This window comes from Choloepus didactylus, chromosome 15 (genome assembly GCF_015220235.1).
Source record: "Choloepus didactylus isolate mChoDid1 chromosome 15, mChoDid1.pri, whole genome shotgun sequence".
Lineage (NCBI taxonomy): Eukaryota > Metazoa > Chordata > Mammalia > Pilosa > Megalonychidae > Choloepus > Choloepus didactylus.
In genome coordinates this window covers 29,414,791-29,438,054 of record NC_051321.1, presented here as the reverse complement: position 1 = coordinate 29,438,054, position 23,264 = coordinate 29,414,791, and the positions used below count along the sequence as shown (strand labels likewise).

General features: G+C 36.9%; 1 protein-coding gene and 1 pseudogene across 2 annotated transcripts in view; one reads left to right on the top strand and one right to left on the bottom strand.

Annotated features, from left to right (window-relative positions):
- Window positions 1-1,127: 1,127 nt before the first annotated feature.
- SLK (STE20 like kinase) overlaps window positions 1,128-23,264 on the top strand; it is a 59,970-nt gene continuing 37,833 nt past the window's right edge. The window contains exon 1 of one of the 2 annotated variants that reach the window (XM_037804379.1): window positions 1,128-2,169. In XM_037804379.1, the coding sequence (XP_037660307.1) occupies window positions 2,020-2,169 (150 nt within the window). In that variant the 5' untranslated portion in view covers window positions 1,128-2,019. The remainder of the gene's footprint in view (window positions 2,170-23,264) is intronic. The other variant, XM_037804380.1, reaches the window with a different exon arrangement.
- Window positions 19,349-21,288, bottom strand: LOC119510191 (annotated as a pseudogene).

Here is a 23,264-nt window from a genome sequence, read left to right as displayed (position 1 = left end):
TTGTTTATAATATGATAAAATCTTACCAATAGTTATCTCTGAATGATAGAATTACAGTGCTTTTTTATTTCATTCTTTGTGTATTTCTGCATTTTCCACAATGAGCATGCATTTATATTTAGTCGCACCTCCATAAATGTTATTAATTAAAACTAGAGACTATGATATTGTTTTCACGGGTGATACATTTGTCAAAACGTATACATTGTATACTTTAAATATTGTACAGTTTATTGCATATCAATTATACCTCAATAAAGCTATTAAAAAATAGCGAGTTTGAGAAACCAAATCATCATAACCCTCTTACTGGAGGAAGGGTTTTGTTATACCATTTTGGGGTTGGAAGACATAGTGGTTGGGGAGGGTAGGTGGGCATTATATAAATAGCATCATTACTTCTGCCCCAGATACCTCATTAATTAATTAACTAATTAATTAATTCAACAGATCTGCCTTCCTACTACATGCCAGGAATGTTGTCAGGTTGGAAACCACTATGGAACAACAAGCCACTGCCCTAAAAGAGCTCCTATCTGGTGGAGGAGGAGGAGGCAGATCACCGTGTGACAAATTTCCAGCCAACTCCTGCCCACATCACCCCCACCACGCAGTCCTTGATCACTGCTTTGTCCTCAGGGGCCGGAGGCAGGCCAGGAAACTACCGCCTTAGTAAGTAGTTCAGGTGATCATGAAGGGTGACACCAGTAATACGGCCGTGGAAGTGAGCAGGGGAAGGTATGTTACTCACAAGGGAATGTCGTGGTCGTCACTCGAGCAGTGGGTTTAAACAGTTTTTATATATCTATGTCTATCAGTCTTACGTGCACACTCGCAACAACAGCAAGAATTAAGACTCAGCGTTTACGGTGCAGCCACCGTACAAACGGCTTACAGACCTTTACTCCTCACCATAATCCCTCAGGTAAGAACTATTCGGATCGTCATTTTACAAATCAGGAAACTGAGGCTCGGAGAGGTTACCTGCCCACAGTAACAGAGCTGGTAAGCTCTCTCTCCAAAGCCGAAACTCCCACAATACTCCCCTCTCACTCTGCATCTGAGGCCTGCTGGAGAGAGAAATAGTTCACTTTCGGGCCCCAACCCTGACTACTAAACTCTCACTCCTTAATCTCAAATTTTCCCAGGTCGAGAACGGAGGCAACGACTGCTGGCACAACCAACCGAGTCCTGCCCACGGGGGTAACTCCACCAAAGCCGTAGGCTGACAGGGATCTGGGGTTTGGAGGGCAAATGGTGAACCGCCACCAGAGAATAAGCAGAAGTGTCCACACCTCACCCGGGCGGCGAAGGCAAGCAGCTCAGAACCCCCAGCGTGCAGTACCGAATGCGCGTGCGCGGGGCCAGAGGGTACGCCCCCACGCGGGCGCACGTCGGCGGAATCGGCGGCGCGCGCTCCAGGCCGAGGCTGTGTAGGCTGGGGAGGGAACTAGGCGGCGGCACCTCGAGCTGAGGTGACGCGGAGCGGACGGCTGCGGAGAAGACCTCCGACTCGCGGCCCAAGTCTGGAGGGCTCGCCTTATCGACTGCCCATCTCAGAGGCTGCTGGCCGTTTCCGTCGCCAGGAGTGACCGCCGCCCCTGGAGACTCGCCGTGACACGGGCCTAAGTCGCGGCGGCCGCGGACGCCCGGACCGCTGGAACCCGCGTCCCAGTCGGGCCGGGCCGGGCCGAGCCGAGTGGAAGCGAGCGTCTGGACAGGTGCCGCCCCAAAGGACAGTTCGGGGGTGAGGAGCCCACCCGCGCTGCCCTCACGGACCCGGCTCGGCGGGAGAGCCGTCCTCTCCTCCCACCCCGGCCCCCGTGGACCGGAGCCCGCGTCGCCGCCCCGCCTTTCCCCGGAGCGGAGCGGCGGGAGCCGGGAGATTTTCTGTTGGTCGGTGTGTGGTGTTGGTGCCGCCGCCGCCGCTAGGCTCGCGCGAGAGAGGAGGGAGGAGAAACTTTGCCTTTTATTGTTGTTTTTAGTCCTTAAGTGCCAGGAACTCAGTTGGGAGGCAAAATGTCCTTCTTCAATTTCCGTAAGATCTTCAAGTTGGGGAGCGAGAAGAAGAAGAAGCAGTACGAACATGTGAAGAGGGACCTGAATCCCGAGGAGTTTTGGGAAATTATAGGGGAATTGGGCGACGGAGCCTTTGGGAAAGTGTACAAGGTAAGAGAGAGAAAACGGGAAGTTGCACTTCTTTGATAAAACAGCCACTGCGGGAGTGGCACGAGGGTTTCTCTTTCCCGTTGTTCCTTTCCTGTTTTCTTCCCTCTTATTTTGACTTTGTAAACGTACACTGTAACTTTATTTAGGTTATTATCCAAGGAATAGCACCGGTTTAAGGTTGAACAAAATGGGGCCTTTAAACAGTACTTACTAAAGAATCAAGGTTATACAGTCTACTCTATCCAATTTTAAAGGAAATGAGGCTATTCTTTAATTAAAAAATGGGCCCCGGGTTGTGCCCCTTAAGTATTTTAAAATCAGAAACTCATTATACTTTCCCGTGGATTTTATAATGTTTGTCTACTAATTGGTTGCATTCATATGCATTCTTACACTAAAACAGTTCCCTTTATAGGGTCCAGGGCATGTATTTGGTTTTACCTATGGCTAATACATAGCCAGTCTCTCTTTTGGAATGAGAACAACATGATTGCTACTTGCACATTGTTCTTGAGTTGGTTGCTTGACAACATATAATATGGAATGGAATTTTTGATAGAAAATTTCCAGAAGGAAACCTACATCTGGTACTAGTTTCTAAATATGTAGTAGGCATTGGCTGGAAGTCAGTACTCCAGTGCTTAAGAAATTAAAGCACACACACACACATATATACTCATATTTATATGTATTTATTTCACTATAAAGAGGTTTGGATTTTCAACCTGAAGTCATTTACGTTAACTATTTACAATCTTCTGTGGAGCGTATAAATGATGTCATAGACGTTTTCATCCTGAACGGTGAGGTTTTAATGAGACAGAGTTTGGAGGCGAAGGACCCACAGGGTTCCTTAAACATGAACACATAAATAAATATGTTTATGCAAGATTTTGTAGTTTTTTTCCTCTAAACTTTTTATTTTGAAATAATTTCAAACTTACAGGACATTTGCAAAAATAATACAAAGCCCATACAGAGAACTCCATCATACCCTCCATACCCAGATCCACCCATTTTAACATTTTGCCACATTTGTTGTATCATCATTTGTCAATCTATCTGCCTAGTTTCTGAACATTTGAGAGTAGGTTATATACATTGTGCTCCTTGGACATGTAATGCTTCCATGTACACTTTCTAAGAATGAGGATATTCCCTTGGGCAACCACCCTATGAACGATTATCAAATTTGAGAAATTTAACATTGATATAAAGCTTACAGTCTATGTTCCAATTTTTTCATATGTTCCAATAATGTTCTTTTGAGTCTTTTCTCCTGCATTATTATATCCTGTCCAGGATCACATATTGCATTTAATTGTCATTGTCTCTTTAGTTGTTCTTTTAGGACTTGACAGTTTTTAAATACTTTCACATAATGTGGCCCCAGCAAAAATTCTGTGAGGTAGGCAGGTGAACAAGTGTTCTCCACATTTCACAGATGAGGACACTGAGACTCAGAATTGTTTATTCAAAGTTACAAGAGTCACAGCTAACATTTGAACTCAGGTCTTCTGACCACTGGTTTGTATCATTCTTTAACGTTCCTACTTTCTAAGCTCTGTCACATTTCTGTCTTTGCCTTGCTTCAGGTGGAGCGTCTCACACCCACAGTTCTCGTTCTTCAAAGCTCTGCCTAACTATCGTATCTGATTTACCCAGGCTGAAATATTCACTCTTGTATGCTTTCAAAACATATTTTTCACATGGCTAGTATATAAATTGTCGCGTGTGTTTATGTGTTTATGTTTCTATAATAATGTGTCTGTGTTTCTACAAGAGGACTAGGGACCAAAATCATGATACACATTTGGGTACAACTGTTGCCATAGCACATACAGCACAGATATTTATGTTTTTGGTGAAATGAAAGTTCATGTGTTACCTACATGTGAATGCTGTTTAAACTATGATATGCTGCAAAGTTGACGAAGTAAACTTTAGTTTTTGTGTGGAGGGTAGAGTGATGAGTTTTAGCAAGAGCTTGCAGTATAACTAGCTGTGTGGTAATAAGGGCTTTTAGTGCAGAGGGAAGATCACTGTTTTGTATTTTAGTTTTGGCTGTCACAAACCAGGTTTGTGGGCTTGGATAAAACACCTAATTTCTCGACCTCAGTTTTCTTAATGTAAAATCATAGAATTCCCTTAACGTTTGTTTAGATTCTTTCATCCATTAACATTCTGTGAGTATGAAGCTAGTTAGGAAAGGCAAAAATAAATCCTTAAATTATCTGGAATCCTGTAGTGAAAAGGGGTAGGTTGATTATGGTGAGTTTTCATGCTATAAAATATCTTGTTTTTATGGAATACAAACAGCCTAGTATTATGAGCACTAGTTCTGGAGTCACAACACATCTTGGCTCCCTCACTTACTTAGGCAGGCCTTTGACCTGAATTGTTGCTTAATTGGTTCTGTGTCTTACTTTTTCTCATCAGTAAAACCTGCTCCTTAGTTACGTGAGGATTAAAAATGATAAAATATATAAGGCAAATAGAGCTAAGTAAATGGTAGAAATTACTGTTACTCATTTAGAGCTCTGAGAAGCAAGATATAGAATGGGACAGGAAAAGGGACTAAGAAGATAGTAAACCGTTTTAGATTATGTGGACTTGTTAATTCTCTGTAGTTTAATTCTTTTGTGACTCTTTCTAAAAAGTAAAATGTTTTTTCCTATGGTAAGACGTCAGTTGAAAATTTTTATTCCAAGTGGTTGAATACAATAAAATTGTGTCAAGGGTAGTTTCTGTGGGCTTGACGACTGTGTTTTAGTGTGATAATTTGAAGAACATGGTTTTTTTTTTTTTTGCAGCTTTTCTTTTTAATTTCACTATCCTATGCTTCCAAGGAATAGGCAGCGATTTTTTTAAAAGAAGTTTTAAATTTACCTGAACTGTTTTGCCTTTTTTCTAAAATTTTTTGTTTTCCAGATTCACTAGAAATTTAAAATTTAAGAACTTCCTTCTGTATAGGGGAAAAAGCTATCAAATCTTTATATTTTATGTTCTGCTGTAGAATACTATTTCTAAACTTGATTATAACTATCATTTGCTTACAAAAATTAGTAACTTTTACAAAGATTAAATTGTAAATAGGAAATCATGTTGTGTGTTTGATATTTTCCATCATATAGTTGTATGTTTTCTACTCAACCTAGCACTGCATAATTCTAACAGAGTTACTTTCTTGCCTGAAAAATCTTCTCTTATTTTCTCTTTTAAATATAAGATTTTTTAACATATAAATGAAGATATGTAATATCACTCACAATTTTTTATCTTTGGATTTCTGTTGCTTTTAACAGGATGACCTGAAATTGTATATTGGATTGCGTTTCTAGAAAGCTGTTTTGTCTGTTAAACCAATTGAAGCTGAACTCCTGGCTGAGTGCTGGATGAGAGTGATTCTTTTTAGGACAACTGAGGGACATGCTGTCTTTTTATAGATGCAATATATATAGTACCAAAAAAGTACAAAAGACATATATGTACCTTTAGCAAATAATAATAAAGTATTAACCATCCAGTACAAGGAATTCTGCCAGTATCCCAGAACCCCTCCTGCCTCCTTTCTGAATCCAACCATTTCTTCCTCTAAAGAAAGCCACTATCCTGTCTTTTAAGTGTCTTTCTCTGATTATTAATTATAATAATTCTCATGTTTATTAGTAATTTGGATTTCTTCTTTTGTGTTCAAGTCTCTTGTCCATTTTTCTTTTGGATTCCTTTCTATTATTTATTTGAATATATGTATTCTGGATTTTAACCATTTGCTGATTATGGTTATTGCAAATATATTCTCTCTTGTTTGTTTGTTCTCTGTATGGTATCTGTTTATGAAAAGGAAATTCTCTATTTTAATGTAGCCCAGTTTGTCAATCTTTTCTTATGTAATTAATACTTTTTTGTGTTATGTTTAAGGTATCCTAACCTGAGGTCATGAAGATAATCTCCTGGTCTTATCTTCTAAAAGCATTATGGCCTTGCCTTTTATGTTTGGGTCTGTAATCCATCTAGAATAGACTTTTTTTTAATGTTGTGAGGTAGGGGTCCAATTTCATTTTTTTCCCATGTGGACACCCAGTTGTACCAGCACTATTCAGTGAGGAAAATAAAAATTCCACACAGCTCTGCAGTGCCCTATCTATTGTATAAAAGGTTGTGAGTCTGCAGGGCTTGGATGTTGACCCTCTTCTGTTTTCCTTTTTTTCTTATAAGACTCCATCTTCTCCCATCTTCAATTACCATCTCAGTGAAAATTTACATGTCTACCCCTGGACCTCCCTTTTGAACTCCAGACACTCATATCCAACTATCTGTTAGAGATTTCTACTTGGGCATCTCACAGAAACTTTAAATAACTTGTCCAAAATATGATGAACTCATGCCCCAAATTTGCACTTCCTGTGTTTCCATTCAGTAATTCCCATCTACCAGTTGCGCAGGTCAGAGTCTGGAAGTCTGCTTAGTACCTCCTTCTGCTTTACCTACCAAACCCAATCAATCACCAAGGCCTGTTATTCTACCTAGTAAACATTTTTAAATCTGTCTTCTTTCTCTCTTTAATGTTACTGTACTAGTCAAAACTGCTATTTTCTCTTTCCCAGACTCCTGCAATTTATTGGTATATTTTGGAATTTCATATAAATATAGGTATATTTTGTGTATGACGACTTTTACTCACTATTATATGTGTGAGATTCATCCACATATAATGTTGTATATAGCAATAATTTGATCTTTTTCATTGCTCTGTAGTTTTGTATTTTATTTTACCACAACTCGTGTAATTGATGAACATTTGGATTGTTTGCACTTTTCATTTATTAAGAGTAAGATTGTTATGAGTATTCTTGTGCCTGTCTTTTGGTGCAAATATGCATTCATTTCTGTTGGATATATACCTAGGAATGGGATTTCTGGGTCATAGGGTGTATGTATTTTCAGCTTCAGAAGATACTGCCAGTCTTCCAAAGTGGTTGTATCACTTTGCAGCTCCATCAGCAGGGTATGGTGGTATTTCTTGTTGCTATGTATCCCCGTTGACAGTTGGTATCGTTATTAATATTATTATTAATATTTTATGTTAGCCGTTCTGCTGAGTGTGGTTTTGTTTTGCATTTTTCTGATGACTGAAGAAGTTGAGCACTTTAATGACAAAAGAAGTTGAGCACTTTAATGACTAAAGAAGTTGAGCACTTTAAATGTTCTTGGTGGACATTTGGGTATCATCTTTTGTGGAATTCCTGTTTGCTTTTGTTCTTTTAAAAAATAGCTTTGTTGAGGAATAATTTACATACCACAGAATTCACCCATTTTAAATGCGTTGTTTAATGAGTTTTAGTAAATTTGTATGGTTGTGTAATCATTACCACAATCAAGTTTTAGAACCCTTCTCTCACTTCCAAAAGATCTCATTTGCTCATTTGCACTGATTCTCATTCCTGTACCCAATCCCAGGCAATCACTGATTTGCTGTCTCTAGAATTTTGTTTTTTTTCTAGAAATTTCACATAAATGGAAACATAAAATGTGTATTCTTGTATGTCTGGCTTTTTTCCCTTAGCGTATGGGTTACTCATTCTCAGCACTGTGGGCATTTTGGACTGGATAATTTGTTTTTGTGGAGTGCTGTCCTGTGCATGGTAGAATAATTAGCAGCATCCCTGACCTCAGCCCACTACATGCCACTAGCACCCTCCCACTATGTGACAACCAGAAATGCCTAGCCAAATGTTGCTTAGGAAGCAAAGTCAACCCTGGTTGAGAACCACTGGTTGCGCATATTTTTGAGGTTCATCTTTGTTATTCCTTTGCCTATTAAAACAGTTGGGTTATTTATCTTGTCCTTAATGGTTTGTAGGATATGAATCCATTGTCTACAATATGGATTCATTTTCATTTACTTAATTCTTTTTTTCTGACTCAGAAGTTTTTTAAAAATAAAAAATGATTTATTAGAAAACAAAGATTGAAAGTAAATGAAATAAATGACTTTTAGATAAGTAGAGCAGACTGAACAAACACTAATTTTGTGCATTGAAAACCCCAATAAAACTATTATTTCTTAATGTTTTCCCATATAAGTTCTGCATTTTCTTGTTAAATTTTTGCCTTGATGTTTTATCATTTTGGTTATTATTTTGAATGGGATAGTTCTTCCCATTATGTTTTGCAATTATTGTTTGAATATAGGAAAGCTATTTATTACTATTATTTCTATAATTTCTCAACTTTATTGAATCTCTTATTGTTTATTCTTTCCCCAGAATTTCATTATACATCAGTTCTTTAGTTGAATGAATTATACAAGCAAACATCCGTATGTCGAATACCTAGATTCTACAATTGTTAATATTTTGCTGTATTTGACTTATTACACATCTGTCCCTCTATTCATCTATTTATGCATCCATCATCTCTTGTTTCTGTTTTTCCATCTGTTCTCTTGAAGTTTTTCTCTTCATTCAGATACTCTTGTTTTTTTCCCACTGGTCTAATTATGTTGATTAATCTTTCCCAAATAATTTAAAATAATCTGATAATGAAATGCTTGAGATTTTAGTGCATTATTTTATAACGTATTATTCTGGCTGAATAAAAGTATTTTCAACTTTTCTCCTTGTTTTTCTGTTTTGAACCAGGGAATTACTGTCTATGAGCTAGCAAAGACTTCTAGATATGTGAAGTATTACCATATTCCCATTTCTTTTCTTGAATATCTGTGTTTAAGTTTACACAAATCTTTTCCCAATTCAATATCAAAAGCAGTTCTTAGGTAATTAATTAAAATGGTACCTCTATACCATGGGCTACTTACTCAGCATGAAAAGGAACAACCTGTTGATAAACACACAACAGCCTGGATGAATCTCCATAGAACGATGCTGTGTGAAAAAAGCCCTTTCTAAAAGGTTTCATACTGCATGATTCCACTAATAGTACATTCTTGAAAATTATGGAAATGGAGGACAGATTAGTGGTTTCAGGTATTAAGGAGAGATAGGGTCAGGGGCAAGTGGCTATGGCTCTAGGACAACATGAGGGATTCTTAGTGACAGAAATGTTCTATATCTTGAATGTATCAATGTTGATATCCTGGTTGGGATATTATACTATAGATTTGCAAGATGTTACTATTGGGGGAAACTGGGTAAAGTGTACAAGGGATCTCTTTGTATTATTTCTTATAGCTGCATGTTAATTATCTCAAAAAAAGTTTAATAAAAAAAGGCACAAAAAAAAGCAGTTCTTTTTTTAAAAAATTTTGTAGTAAGGAGTTAATTTTTATTTTACCTCATGGAGTCTCTAAGATACTGCTCAAATGTAAGTTGCTGTTGCTGTATAAAATGTTGCATCTTTATTATAAACTCTGTTACTTTTTTGTACTAAATGAGAACTGAGATTGTTTTGAAATTTCAAAACAAATTTTAATGGAGATACTAATCTGTAGTCCAGTGAATTTTCCTTTTTTTATAAAGAGGAATTGTTTTCAGAAGTAGTTTTTAAATGGATAGTCTCATTTCAAGGATATGGGGGTAAATGTCAGGACCAATACTGACACTTGCTTTACATTCCTGTGTTTTTTATTAGCCTTCTGTTTTTTTTCGTTTGTTTGTTTTGTTTTGTCTGTAAGGATAGATCCAATGAATGTACATATGGAGAATGAAAATATTATGTTCTTTCTTGTTCTTTTGCTTTATTTTATAAAATCATCAACTTTTCCAGTTTACTAGCTTACTTGCTCAAATTAGGGCTAAAATATTAGGTTTTTTTTTTTTTAATTTAAAACTTTTTATTTTGAAATACTTCTAAACTTCCAGGACAGTTACCAAAATAATACAAACCCCATACAGAGAACTCCAGTGTACCACTGTTCCCCTAGATACCCAGATGCACCAATTTTTACATTTTGCCACATTTGCTGTATCATTCTATCTACCTATGTAGCATTCTCTCATTCCGTCTATCTATTCATCTATCTGTCTATTAATCCATTTTCTAAACATGTCTGTAGGTTGTATACATCATGCCCTTTAAACACTTTATACTGCCATGTGCATTTCCTAAGAACAGGGATATTCACTTATGTATCCACCTTAAATGCAGTTATAAAGCTCAAGAAATTTAGCATTGTTAAAGAGCCTACATCTATATTCCTTCTTTTTCATATGTCCCTATAATGTCCTTTTGAGCCTTTCCTTGCTGTTAGCTCCTATTTAGGATCATGTATTGTCATTAATTGTCATTGTCTTTTTAGTTGCTTTCTCTCTTTCTTTTTTCAAAAAAATTTCTACTGTAACAACATGTGTACAACATAAACTTTCCTATCATGCCTACTCCCAAGCATACCATTCAGTGGGATTAATTACATTCGCTATGTTCTGGTACCCTCACCATCTTCCATTACTGAACTTCCCAAACAGAAATGCTATAGTCATTTTACGTGAACTACCCATTCCCCCTGCCACCATCCATAGCACTTGAATTCTAATTTCTGTTCTGTAAGCTTGCATATTCTTCAGTATTTTCTTTGTTGTTACCATGGGTCTTAAATTTAACATCCTAAATCCATAACAATCTCGTTTGCCTTGATACCAACTTAACTTCAATAGTATACACAAACTATGTTCCTACGTCCCACCATCCCCTACCTTTATGTAGTTCTTATCACATAATTATGTGTTTTTATATTATGAGTCCCAAACCACTGATTTCTTATTACATTTTATTCATTTGCTTTTAGATCCTATATGAAGTAAAAAGTGGAGTTACAAACCAAAATTACATTAGTACTGACATTTATTTTTATCCCTGTCATTAACCTTACTGGAGATCCTTATTTCTTCATGTGGCCATGAGCTATTGTCTATTGTCCTTTCAATCTGCAGAGCTCTCTTTTTAGCATCTCTTGTGGGGGCTGGTCTGGTGGTGACAAACTCCCTCAGCTTTTGTTTATCTGGGAATATCTTACTCTGTCCTTCATTTTTGAAAGACAATTTTGCCAGATATAGAGTTCTTGGTTGGCAGGTTTTTGCTTTCAGTACTTTAAATATGTCATGCTACTGCCTTCTTGTCTCTGTGGCTTCTGATGAGAAATCAGCATTTACCCGTATTGAGGCTTCCTTGTTGCTTCTCTCTTGTGGCTTTCAGAATTCTCTCTCTATTTTTGGCATTTGACAGTTTGATTATAATATGCACTGGCATGGGTCTATTTGGGTTTATCCTGTTAGTTGAGTGCCTTTGATCTGTATATTCATGTCTTTTGCTAAATTTAGGAAGTGTCAGTCATCATTTCTTTGAATATTCCCTCTGCCCCTTTTTCTTCTCCTTCTGGGATTCCCACAGTGCTTATATTGGTACACTTGATGGTATCCCACAGGTTCCTCAGGCTGTGTACATTTTTTTTGTTTTTCTTCCTTCTGCTCCTCAGTCTGGATGATTTCAGTTGTCTTCAAGTTCACTGATTCTTTCCTCTCCAGGCTTCAGTCTGCTATTGAACCCTTCTTGGGAGTTTTCAAATTTCTGTTACTGTAGTCTTCAGCTTTGTTTAGTTCCTTCTCATAATTTCCATCATCTCTATTGATATTCCCCTTGTGTTCATTTGTCATTTTCCTGATTTTCTTTACTTCTTTGATGTTTTCCTTTAGCTCTCTGAGCATATTTAGGACCATTTTTTAAAAGTCTTTGTCTGGTATGTCTCAGTTCTGGCCTTCCTTGTTGATGGTTTCTAATGCTTTAATTTTCTTCTTTACCTAGGCCATTACTTCCTGTTTCTTTGTATGCTTTGAAGTCTTTTGTTGAAACCTGGACATTTTGATATTTCAGTGCTTTATTGCTGGAATTTAGACTCCGAGGTGTCTGTTCTTTAAGCTTGTATCCAGCTAGTGATATGACAGAGCTTTCCTTGAATGCCAGGTGGTAACAACAACAAAAGAAGGAACAAAGGAAAACACCTTTCCCAGTTTTCACAGGTTGACCTGCGTGGGTACCCTCTTTCAGGGGTTATCCATTCAGTGAGTTTAGAGAATAGCCTGAGGCCAAAGCAGAGTGTCCTTGATCCTTTCTGTGCATGCATATCATTTTGTATCTTGTCCTGGGTATGTGCATTTGACCCTAGGAATCCCCCATTTACACAGTTCTGAATGTCCCCTTTTCCTGCGGAAACAGTTTCCTTACAGACCCGGGCACTGCACTGTATGTCCTACAGCCAGCAACTTTTGCCCCAGCCATCCACTTGACTGTCTCCCACAGCATTGTTTAGGAGAGCTATTGAGCTGCCTTTTGCACATAAGGCAAGTTCTAGTAAGGTGAGTCCCTGAGACTACAACCAGATTGGGGCAAACATGCATGCTTCCAATATGTGCTCAGGGGTTACTGTGCACTCTCAGGAACCGGGACCAGGGATTCCACACTGGGAGCCTGTGCTGGTTCTGTGCAAATGTGGTGAGGAGTGGAGGAGGGGCCAGCTAGGGTACCATGAGTTCCTATCCTTTTTTTTTTTTGGATTCAGCGCTAGCCCTGTTACTGCAGTCCTTTATCTGTTTACTTTGAGAAACATGTTTCTGCCAGTTCTTGTGGTGGTTTAAAGCTTCTGTGGGGGTATCAGGCCCTGAAGCATATCACCTCTGCTATCTTGATTGGGGTGGAGCTTGATTGTAATCATTTCCTGAAATATTAGTTTTTGTTTGTTTGTTTGTTTGTTTTGGAGTGTTTGCTTTAGAAAAGGAAATGTATTTGAATCTTTTCTTTCTTTTCTTTTGTTATATTATCACTTGACAAATGTAAGCAAAGTTAATGTTTATTTCTTTGAATGCTCTCTTTATAGCATCTCAAGTTTAAAGAAAGTAGAAATCAGGATATCATTCTTTATTTTTCCTTATAAAGCAGATATATTTTATTTCCAATATTGGGTGGTGTGGAATTTACAGTGTGGCTAGGTCACTTAAAATGGAAAGATCTATGTTACGGCTTACTAATATTCAGTGATAAAGTAATATTACATAATTCATTTTGGGATAAGCTGCCAAAATTTTCTGAAAGAATTGGCCAGGAGGCTAATGTGCCATATCTAATTTTGGATCTCTAAATCATCTTGATGGAACATTTGGATTTGCTGCCCCCTTTATTATTAGTGTGTGCCCTGATGGATATGAAGTAGTATCTTCCCTGATTACTAATGAAGTTGAGCTCCTTTTCATATGTTACTGACCTTTTGGATTTCCTCTTCTGTAAAGTGCTTGTTAAAATATTTTGGATTCTCTTTCTTTTTCTTACTGGTTTACGGGAGTTCTTTATTCTGGATATTAATCCTTTGTCAGTTATGTGTGATGCATATATTTTTCTCTCACTCTGTGGTTTGTCTTTTCTCTGTCTTTATGGTGTCTTTTTTTGTATAGACATTTTAAATTTTAATAGAGCCCAGTTGATCAATTGTTTCCCTGTATGGTTAAGTGCTTTTTGTCTTAAGGAATCCTTCCCTACCCATGGTGATGAAGATGTTCTCATACATTATCTTGTTAAAGTTTTATAGTGTTGCCTTCTACATTAGGTCTGTAATTAAACTGGTGTTAAATTTTGTTTATAATGTAAGGTCAGGGTTCAATTTCATTTTTTCTTTGTAGATATCCAGTCATCCCAGCACCATTTACTGAAAAGACTGTCCTTTCTTATACTGCTTTGCAGTGCTTCCATCATATATCCATATGCACATGGTATGTTTCTGTGATGTTCATTATTTCATTAGGATAAATTCCTAGAAGTAGAATTGATAGGTCAGAATAAAGTATCATTTATTAATGTTTCCTCTGAAATTAATTAGAAAGTTTATACAAGTTTATTTTAACATTAATTTTCAGTTGTAGAAAGATTTTCTATTTATTAGAAAAATTAACTTAATGTTAGTTTCCTTTGATCATTGCCCCAGTTACTGTTCTTCTCTTCTCTCCATTTATATATATATCTTATCTTCTCTCCCTAGATAAAACTATTATCAGTTTCATGTATATCTTTCCAGATTTTTTTTGTGTATTTACACACATTTATACATGGATTATACCTATTTAAACAACCTATGGTCTGTGTCTGTGCTTTTGTTCCTGAGCCCTTTCTACTGTTAGCTCTTATACTTTTAAAAGAATAACTGTTTTTAGCCATTATACTTTTAAAAGGATATTTGTTTTTTGATAGGCAAAAAGAATATCTGTTTATTTCATTTTCCATTTATTTGATTTCTGGAGAGGTTGCACATTTAAAATATAATCTAATTACTCATATTCTAATATAATTGTTTTCTAGTTGATTTGAAAGTATTTTTATGTACTATGGAAATTAACACTTTAATATAGATGTTGCAGTTATTTTCTCATAATGCTAGTTTATGGTGTTTTTTGATATAAAGACATAATGTTCTTTATTCTATAAAATCTGTGAATGTATTACTTTGCATTTTTTTCTTTCATGCTTAGAAAAAGCTTTCTCTACCCAGAAATTAGATAAATATTTATCTATATTTTCTTCTAGATTTTTAAAATAGTTCAGTTAAAAATAATTTTACTTTTAATTCATCTGAAATTTGTTTTTTTCTGTGGTTTGATGTGAGGTGCTATTTCCTCATATATAAAATATATTTTATCTATGCAAATTTAAATATTATTTTGAAAATATAGCAAACTATAAAGAAGAATATCAAAATGACTCATAATTCCACTCTTCAGGTAACTTTTGTTAACAATTTTAAAAAATCACAGTGAAACTATATAGTCAGGAAATTTGAACAGTACAAAAAATGGTAAACAATAAAAACCTTTCCCCACCAGACCTTTCATCCTAAAGTCAACTGCTGTATTAATATCTTGTGTATCCTTTTAGGTAAAATTCTATGCATATGGTTATATATATGAATGCCTATTAAAATATATATATACACACACGTATATATAAATATATACATAAACACTCATGCACAGAAATATGCAAAAGAATTCAGCTTTATATCAAATTGATCACATAATCATAAAGAAAAATGGCTTCAAATAGCTTCTAGTGCTCTAATGGGATATATTCAAAGGGTGAAAAGAATGGGAAAGAATTCTTGAACTTTATTTATAGTAGGTTGTTACTAGTAGTAGTTGCATTAATGTGACCATTCTGCAAATATTTTGTATATATTGTAGGACAGAGCAAATGAGAAATTATAATGATGCTCCTAGGAAGCATATTTCTTGTGGGAGAAAGGAGTTACAAACTTGGAATGGGGGAGAAGTGAGGAGAAACCCTCTGATGTTGGTATTTGAACTGAAGGTTTCAGTTTGAACTCCTAGCTCATGGTTTCTAAATACTATTCCCTACTAAAAGGAACCAAGACTTGGTTGGTGTGTCTTATTACAGGTCTGGTGCAGGGAAAGTACAAAAATAATAAAATTGTAAAGTGAAAGCTTCCCTACCAGTCATTTCTTTCCCAAAGGAGCCTGGAATATCTTGAATCAAAAAGCAAGGGTGTACTCAAAAACTAATGGGGAAATTCCAAGGGATTCAGGATAGTTTGAACAACAAAAGTATGAACAACAAAAAGGTAGCCTAATAGAAGAATGCAAGCTAGTTAATATATAAAGGTTGATAAAATTAGAAAAAGACACTATTTTGCAACCACACTGTAATAATTCAGGCAAGGATTATCAGTGGATGCTAAAAGCATTTTGTGAATGGTTGTTGAGGAACAGATACACACGTGATTTCAAAGTATCACCCTACAAATTACTCATTAATTACAAAGAAAAAAGGTGACTTTACAGTATAAAGATCTGGTGGTATTTATTACCAAATACTTAATACCACTCTGTGCCTTAGTTCCCTCATCTGTAGTTCACATAGGATTTATAAGGATTGTGCCAGTTATTAAGCTTGTTTCTCAGCTCAAAACCCACCCTTCTATACTCTGCTTTTTTTTCTTTTTTCTTTATTAGAGAAGTTGTAGATTTGCAGAAGAATCATGCATAAAATACAGAATTCCCATATATCACCCTATTAGTAACACCTTGCATTAGTGTGGTACATTTGTTACAATTCATGAAAACATTTTAATAATTTACTGTTAACCATATTCCATGTTGTACATTTAGATTCCCTGTTTGTATTGTCCTATGTTTTTTGTTTTTTTGTTTTTTAAATTTTTATTCTAGTAGCATATATACAACCCCAAATTTTCTCTTTTAACCACATTCAAATGTATAATTCAGTGCTGTTAATTACATTCACAATGTTGTGCTACCATCACCATCATCCATACCAAAACTTTCCATTAACCTAGTTAGAAACTATAATTTAATAAGCCTTAATTCCCCATTCCCTACCCCCATCCTGGCGCCTGTTAACCTGTATTCTCATTTCTGACTGCTTCTAAGACTTTGCAGATCACATTTCTGCCTTGCCAGTTGTTCACTTTTTGGTTCATAAACAGGAGGCACTAGAAGGAGACTGCAAGGAGGAGAAGGAAGAAAAGACTAGTGACTAGTACCTTTCTCTTTGCTTCCTGTGGGATCCCTGTCTACTTTCCTGTTACTCTGAGCATCACTCTATAGACAGTTCTTCTCTATGGCAGCAGCAGCAGTTCCTTTCTGTCACAGCAGTTGAATTCAGTTTGTAGCTTATCCAACGCTCACAGAACCAGTATCATCATACCCCTTCTTAATATCAGCACCTGTTGGCTGGCTTCCTCTTCCTCAAAAGTCTGTGGATTAAATAAATTAATTCATGACGAGTGCAGAGAACAAGTATTTGATGCACAGTAATTGCTCAGTGAACAACGTCATCCATTAATATCATCTAATAGCATAACAGTAACTGTTATGTACAATAGCATACTTGAGATAATTTGAGATTTTTTGACTCTATAGCTTTGTAGAATTTCCAGTTTAACTACATAGCTCAAAAAGCATTAAAATGGTCATTGAATTTTATTCATATTAATATTCTCAAATCTCATCTTCTCATAAGGCCTAACTAAACTACCCTATTTAAAATTGTGACCTCTTCTCTGTGGTCACCCCTTCCTCTACCCCCTCCAGCTCCTTCTCTCTCTTTCTACCTTAACTTTATTATTTTTATAGTAATAATCAGTAGTACATGCTCTAATTTATTTACCTAGTGACTGTGCCACAAAGACAGAGAGATTTTGTACATTTGTGGACTGTCAGCATCTACCAACAGCCCCTGACATATTGAAGGCACTCAATAAATATTTGTTAAATGAATGAATTGATTTTAGAATATCAACTCTTTTTAAAATGTAGTTTTATTGAAATACATTCACACACCACACAATCCATCCAAAGTATGCAATCAGTGGTTCACAGTATAATCACATAGTTGTGCATTCATCACCGTGATCAATTTTAGAACATTTGCATTACTCCAGAAAAAGAAATAAAAAGAAAAAAGAAAACCCCAAACATCCCATTTCCCTTTCCCCACCCCCTACCATTGACCCCTAATATTGCACTCTACCCAGTTTTAAGATTTACAGTAAAGGTAGGTTAACTGAGACAGTGTAGTATTGTCAGAGATAGATATATAGATCACCGGAACAGAATAAAACATTCAGAAGTAGATCCATACAAACATAGACAACCAACTTTTTTTTTTTTTTTTTTTGTGCTATATAGCTATGCAGTCATCAAAGATCAGGGCTACTGGGTTACAGCTCAACAATTTCTGGTATTTCCTTCTAGCTATTCTAATACACTAGGAACTAAAAAGAAATATCTATATAGTGAGTCAGGAGTCATAATCATTTGTTAAATCCTAATTTCTTAGTTGCATCTCTTCCCTTTCATTTAACATTCTCTCAATCTTCAGGGATATCTGGGCAATGACCATTTTAACTTCTTGCTGGATAGGGTGTTGATCGTATGGGGTAGAGGAATGAAACGGGATGAGCACATCAACTCTTGAGCTTTTTTTTTTTTTGCATTTTAAGACAAATATTCTTTTATTTCTGTTAAACCAAATATACAATTGTTGTTCCCTGTGCAACCAACTTTTGCTTATAACTACAACTTAATTTCACATTAACACAACACAGTGAAAAGGCAACTTTGATTGTGAAGATCTAATTATAAGAATAAATAAAATAATTTATACAAGGTTTTTTGTGACTTTTCTTTAGGGGTCATATTCATAAAAGCCCTAGAGGCTCGTTTTGGCTAAACCTTCTCTAGCATAGGAATGACTCTTGATTTGTTTCCTTTCATTATAGAAGCTAATTTTGTTTCTAAATTGCCAGAAAGGGAGAAGATACACTATACCCCAACTAGCTAATGCACTAAATAAATGGCAAACCCTCAACTTTTTTCTGGGTAATTTATGTAGCAAAATATGTAATAAACGGTCATGGTAGTAAGGGGTAGGCAACATTACCATCTTCTCCCTTTCGTTTAATTTTACTTCAGTGTGCTTTAACCTTGGAAACTAATGACAGTGCTTTCTGAGCTGGTGAAAATTCTGCTTACTTAGCTTCTGGTGGGTTTTGTTACTACCCTCATCCATATTCCCTTTAAAAGTAATAAAAAAAACCTGTAGTGACTTTTTTTTTAAACATTTTAATGGTTTCCTCTTTACCCTGCCTAAATCAGCTCCCACTGCCAGCAGTGGGTAAACCAAAGCAACAGCCACACAATCACCTCCCTAGGTTTCTGTACTTGTATGCTGGTCAAGTCTCAGACTACTGATGCCTAACCTGTTTGAAAAAGGGAACTTGATAAGCTCTAGACCATGTTGATTTGACTTCTCTGAAATATAACAAGGCAGACCTACTTGAGACTGGTTGGAGAGCCATGCCTGATCTGCTTTAAAATCAGAGTATTTCAGCTTTGGTGATTTTAAACTTTTCTCAGTAGGTGAAGTCAATGAAATTCCCTACTGATAATTAACACTAACCATAGCCATGGAGTTCTAACCCCATACTCCATTCAACTTCACACTGTCAGAAAACTGGGCCTCAAGTGATATATTTAGAGGTAAAAGTCATAGTAGCAATAGTGTGCGTGGCTTTAGCAGTGTAGCTATTTAAATGCCAGAGGAATTTTAAATTAAGCTTCTTGGGATTGCTCTTATGTCTTTGGAGGTGTTGCAATTACCAGTATGGATTCTTTGTTTGAACTTCCCTGTTTCAAACAATTACCTAATGACAGTTTACCAAATTCTCCACATCCTTTGAGTCTTCAGAAACAGAACTGCCCAAAGATGATCCAATGATATGTGATACTTCTCAATGATGTTGGAGTATGGGATCTGTTAGTGTTACCAAAGACAAGACAGATTCAGTATCTATAACATGGATAAAGCCATGTGGTGAAGGAACAATAAGAATTGTTTCATCATCTTTTGTTGTTTGATCAACTTGTTCCTCTGTAGTAGGAGACTCTAAATCCTCAGTAACATAAGCATTGGCTAAGTCAGAGGGTGAGTCCTCTTCTTGCTTAAGGTTGATGTCAGAGATTTCTTCTTACATTTTGACCAAAATACTGTTCATCAGTTCTGTGCTATTTTGGTCACTGAATTTGGATACATGAGCATTATTAAATGATGGCTCTACAGTCATCTTAGGCTGATGAATGGCATCAGGGAAAGTATCTGCTTCTATAGCAACTGGAGGCTCAGGAAAATCAGCTGGCTGAATATAGCTGGATTTGGTATATTCACTATCTACCGTCAGTTCTGCTTGGGATGTGGAAGAAGTGATGTTCTCTGGCAACAGTTTGATGGCTCTTGGTGTGCGATGCTGCACTGTGACATTGTCACTTGTGTTCCACAAATGTTCTGGAGATAAAGCATGAACAATGAACTGTTCAGGAGAACAGAAACAGTAGCTGCCAGGGTTACTGTGGGACTAGAGGTTAGGGGAAAAAGGCACCTTGGCTTGTGCTTGTTTGAAGTAGGTAGGTGTCTGGAGTGCCAGTGGGCTGCAAATGGGAAGATGGAAAAGTCTCAAATGTCTGTAGTGTTCCATTCTTTAGTGTTATTGTTTCCAACTCAACTGTAGCAGCAGGGGAGTCTGTTGAAGAAACATGGGTGATCTGGACAGGAATCTGTAGTGCCGTCATGGCATCTCTGTTCTGAACATGCTCCACACTGGAATTGGAATTACCGTTTGAAACTCCAGAAGATCCTGATTTATTTTCCAAAAGTGATGGGTTGTTTTTTAGGTTCTCATGTAACTGTCTAAGACCTTTTATTAGGACAGGGAACAAAACATCCTTATGGTCTGTGATCTGCCTTTTGATGGTCCACCGTTTGCTTCTAAGCCACTGTGGTGCTCCATCCCTCGGCTAATAGATCCTAGTTTATGTCATTTCCATCGGCTATCCTGAGAATGAGATTGATTTCATCTTCCTTGGTCCGCCCAGTGCCCCACTTTTCTGAGCAGCTATGCACTCATTCAGCCACAGCTGCCCAAGACACACCTGGTATGACTATGTCATCAGGCTCAGTGCTTGTCAATTCATGAACCACCTCTGCAAGTCTCTTTTCTTCTTCTGTCCATTTCCCTGTTGCAAGTATCGTTAATCAGTCAGCACCGATCTTTGATGGAAGATGTACTAGTTCTTAGTGCCGCTCCTATTGTTGCCCAGTCATTGCCGTGCTTTATATGGAGCTCCTTTAGCTTTTCAGTTTCTTCAGGTGTGTGCCTTGAGTTAGCATTCAATATTGTTCATCAAAATAAAGTTTCTTCCTTTGACCACCTCCTCTGCTTCCATTTATGTCCTTTGTTAGTCAGAGAATCTTGATCTTTAGTTGTAAACCATGCTTGGCTAACTGCTGAAACTTCTTCTTTACCCAAAGGAGAGATTTCGTCTCGTTACTCATTTTGTAAAATCTGGATCTGTGTCACAGTTCCCTCAGTAATCTCATCATCTGCCACCTCTGTGGTGATGGTCATGGTCACCTCAGAGCTCTGGTCATTTTCTGAAAGAGGAAATGCAACAGCTGATACTCAAGTAGAATCATCAATACTCTGATCATCCTCAGAGGAAAACAAAGCCTTTTAGGTGGAGGTTCAGTACTGTCTTCTGAATCTATTTCATCAGCTTCATTCTGAGGGCAGTGAAGAATGAGGTTCCCTTCTGTTCTAGTTTGCTAATGCTGCAGAATGCAAAACACCAGAGATGGACTGACTTTTATAAAAAGGGGGTTTTATTTGGCTACACAGTTACAGTCTTAAGGCCATAAAGTGTCCAAGGTAACACATCAGTAATTGGGTACCTTCACTGGAGGATGGCCAATGGCGTCCGGAAAACCTCTGTTAGCTGGGAAGGCACGTGGCTGGCGTCTGCTCCAAAGTTTCAAAATGGTTTCAAAATGGCTTTCTCCCAGGACGTTCCTCTCTAGCAAGCTTGCTCCTCTTCAAAATGTCACTCACGGCTGCACTCAGTTTCTTCTCTTTGAGTCAGCTCATTATATAATATATGTCTCTTTCACTGATGAAGGCCCACCCTGAATGGGTGGTGTCACTGGTGATGACATGGGCTCAATATCCCGCTCAGTTCTCATCTACAGTCTGGGTGGTGCGCATTGTCCTTTCCTATGCAAAAAACTTAATCTAAACGTTCCAACTTAATCGCCACTGTTATGTCTGCCCGAGAAGAACCATTGCATCTTAGAATATGGCTTTTTCTTGGAGACCCTGATACATTTAAACCAGCTTACGTTCCATGTCCCTGCATGTCCTGAGTCAATGTCAACATGTGTTTATTAGTTTCTACTGTTAACTGTGCTCTGGGTTGCTCTTCAGTTGAATGCTCATAGTCAAGGTCTATACAATGGATTGATCAGCTATAACCCTTCCTCCAGAATTAGTTGACGTTCCTTTAGCTACCGGCATCATTTTCATGTTACCTTTTTATCTTTAACCTTGTGGTCCTAATTAACATGCGATACTTTTCACATGTTTTGGGTCTGGGTACTGTTTTGGGTCCAGTTTTGAGGCTCCTATATATGTCATGTGTGAGGAAGCATCATCATAGTCGAGATAATGGCTGCATCTTTAGTCACGCATCCCTTAGTAGACTTTTATGTCAGCCTTTCTTTCCCAGAACAGATTTCCCTGGGGTGTTCTATTCTTCTTTATGTTTTCCTTAGCTGTAACCATTGCCTTCATTGTAATGTGTAGCTGTTTGTGCACTGTAGATTTGTTTTGAATTTTAGTTTCCATTTATTTTGTAAATATGATAGTAAAATGTATCTAATTATATCATAGACAATATATAATGTACTTTTTTGGTCTTGAGGAAGCTTACCTTTGCACTCTGCATAATTATTTTGAGATCAGATCATCCAGATCAACAAAATCAATCCCCGTGATCATTGTGATGTTTTAATATTCTCTCTTTCTCTCCTTAAATTCTTTGTTTTTTAGATTACTTTTGTATGTTATGGATATCCTAGGATTTGTTTGTTTTCTCACTTTCTGTTTGACTAAAACCTTTGTTGTTGTTTTCAGTTTGTATTTTCCAAAGCTGCTTTGGTCTTTCCATTTCCAGATGAGTCTTTGCATTAAAATATATTTCTTTATATCTTGGAAAATGTAGATACCTAGGGGTGGAATAATTGTAAATTTATATGTTAGGTGTATTTTTACCACTTTTTAGGAAACTAAGCCATACTGTTTTCCAAAGTGTTTGATATCATTTTACATTCCACTAGCATTCTATGAGTGTTTGGGTTCTTCGACACATTATCATTATATTGTACATACAGAGTCTTTATACCTTTTAGCTTATTCTAGTGGGTGTTTAGAGGTATCTCTTGTGGGTTTAATTTGCATTTCCCTTGTGATTAATTCTATGGAGCTTTTTTTCTTTTGCCTGTGTGCTCATTGTTTTAGTGTCTAGATAATCAAATAGGATTGCCGATGGTCTTTTTGTATTTAGAATTTTACTGAGTTGGATTTTAATTGGCAGGAATATTTTTCCCTGGGTTGTTAGGGCACTGGTTCTGTTCCGTAGTTTTTCCTTGTGTTGTGTGGCTTAGGGCATAGACTTTTGCCTTTCTTGGTCACTCTCCATTGGTAAAGGGATTGAGGGTCACTGCCCTATACA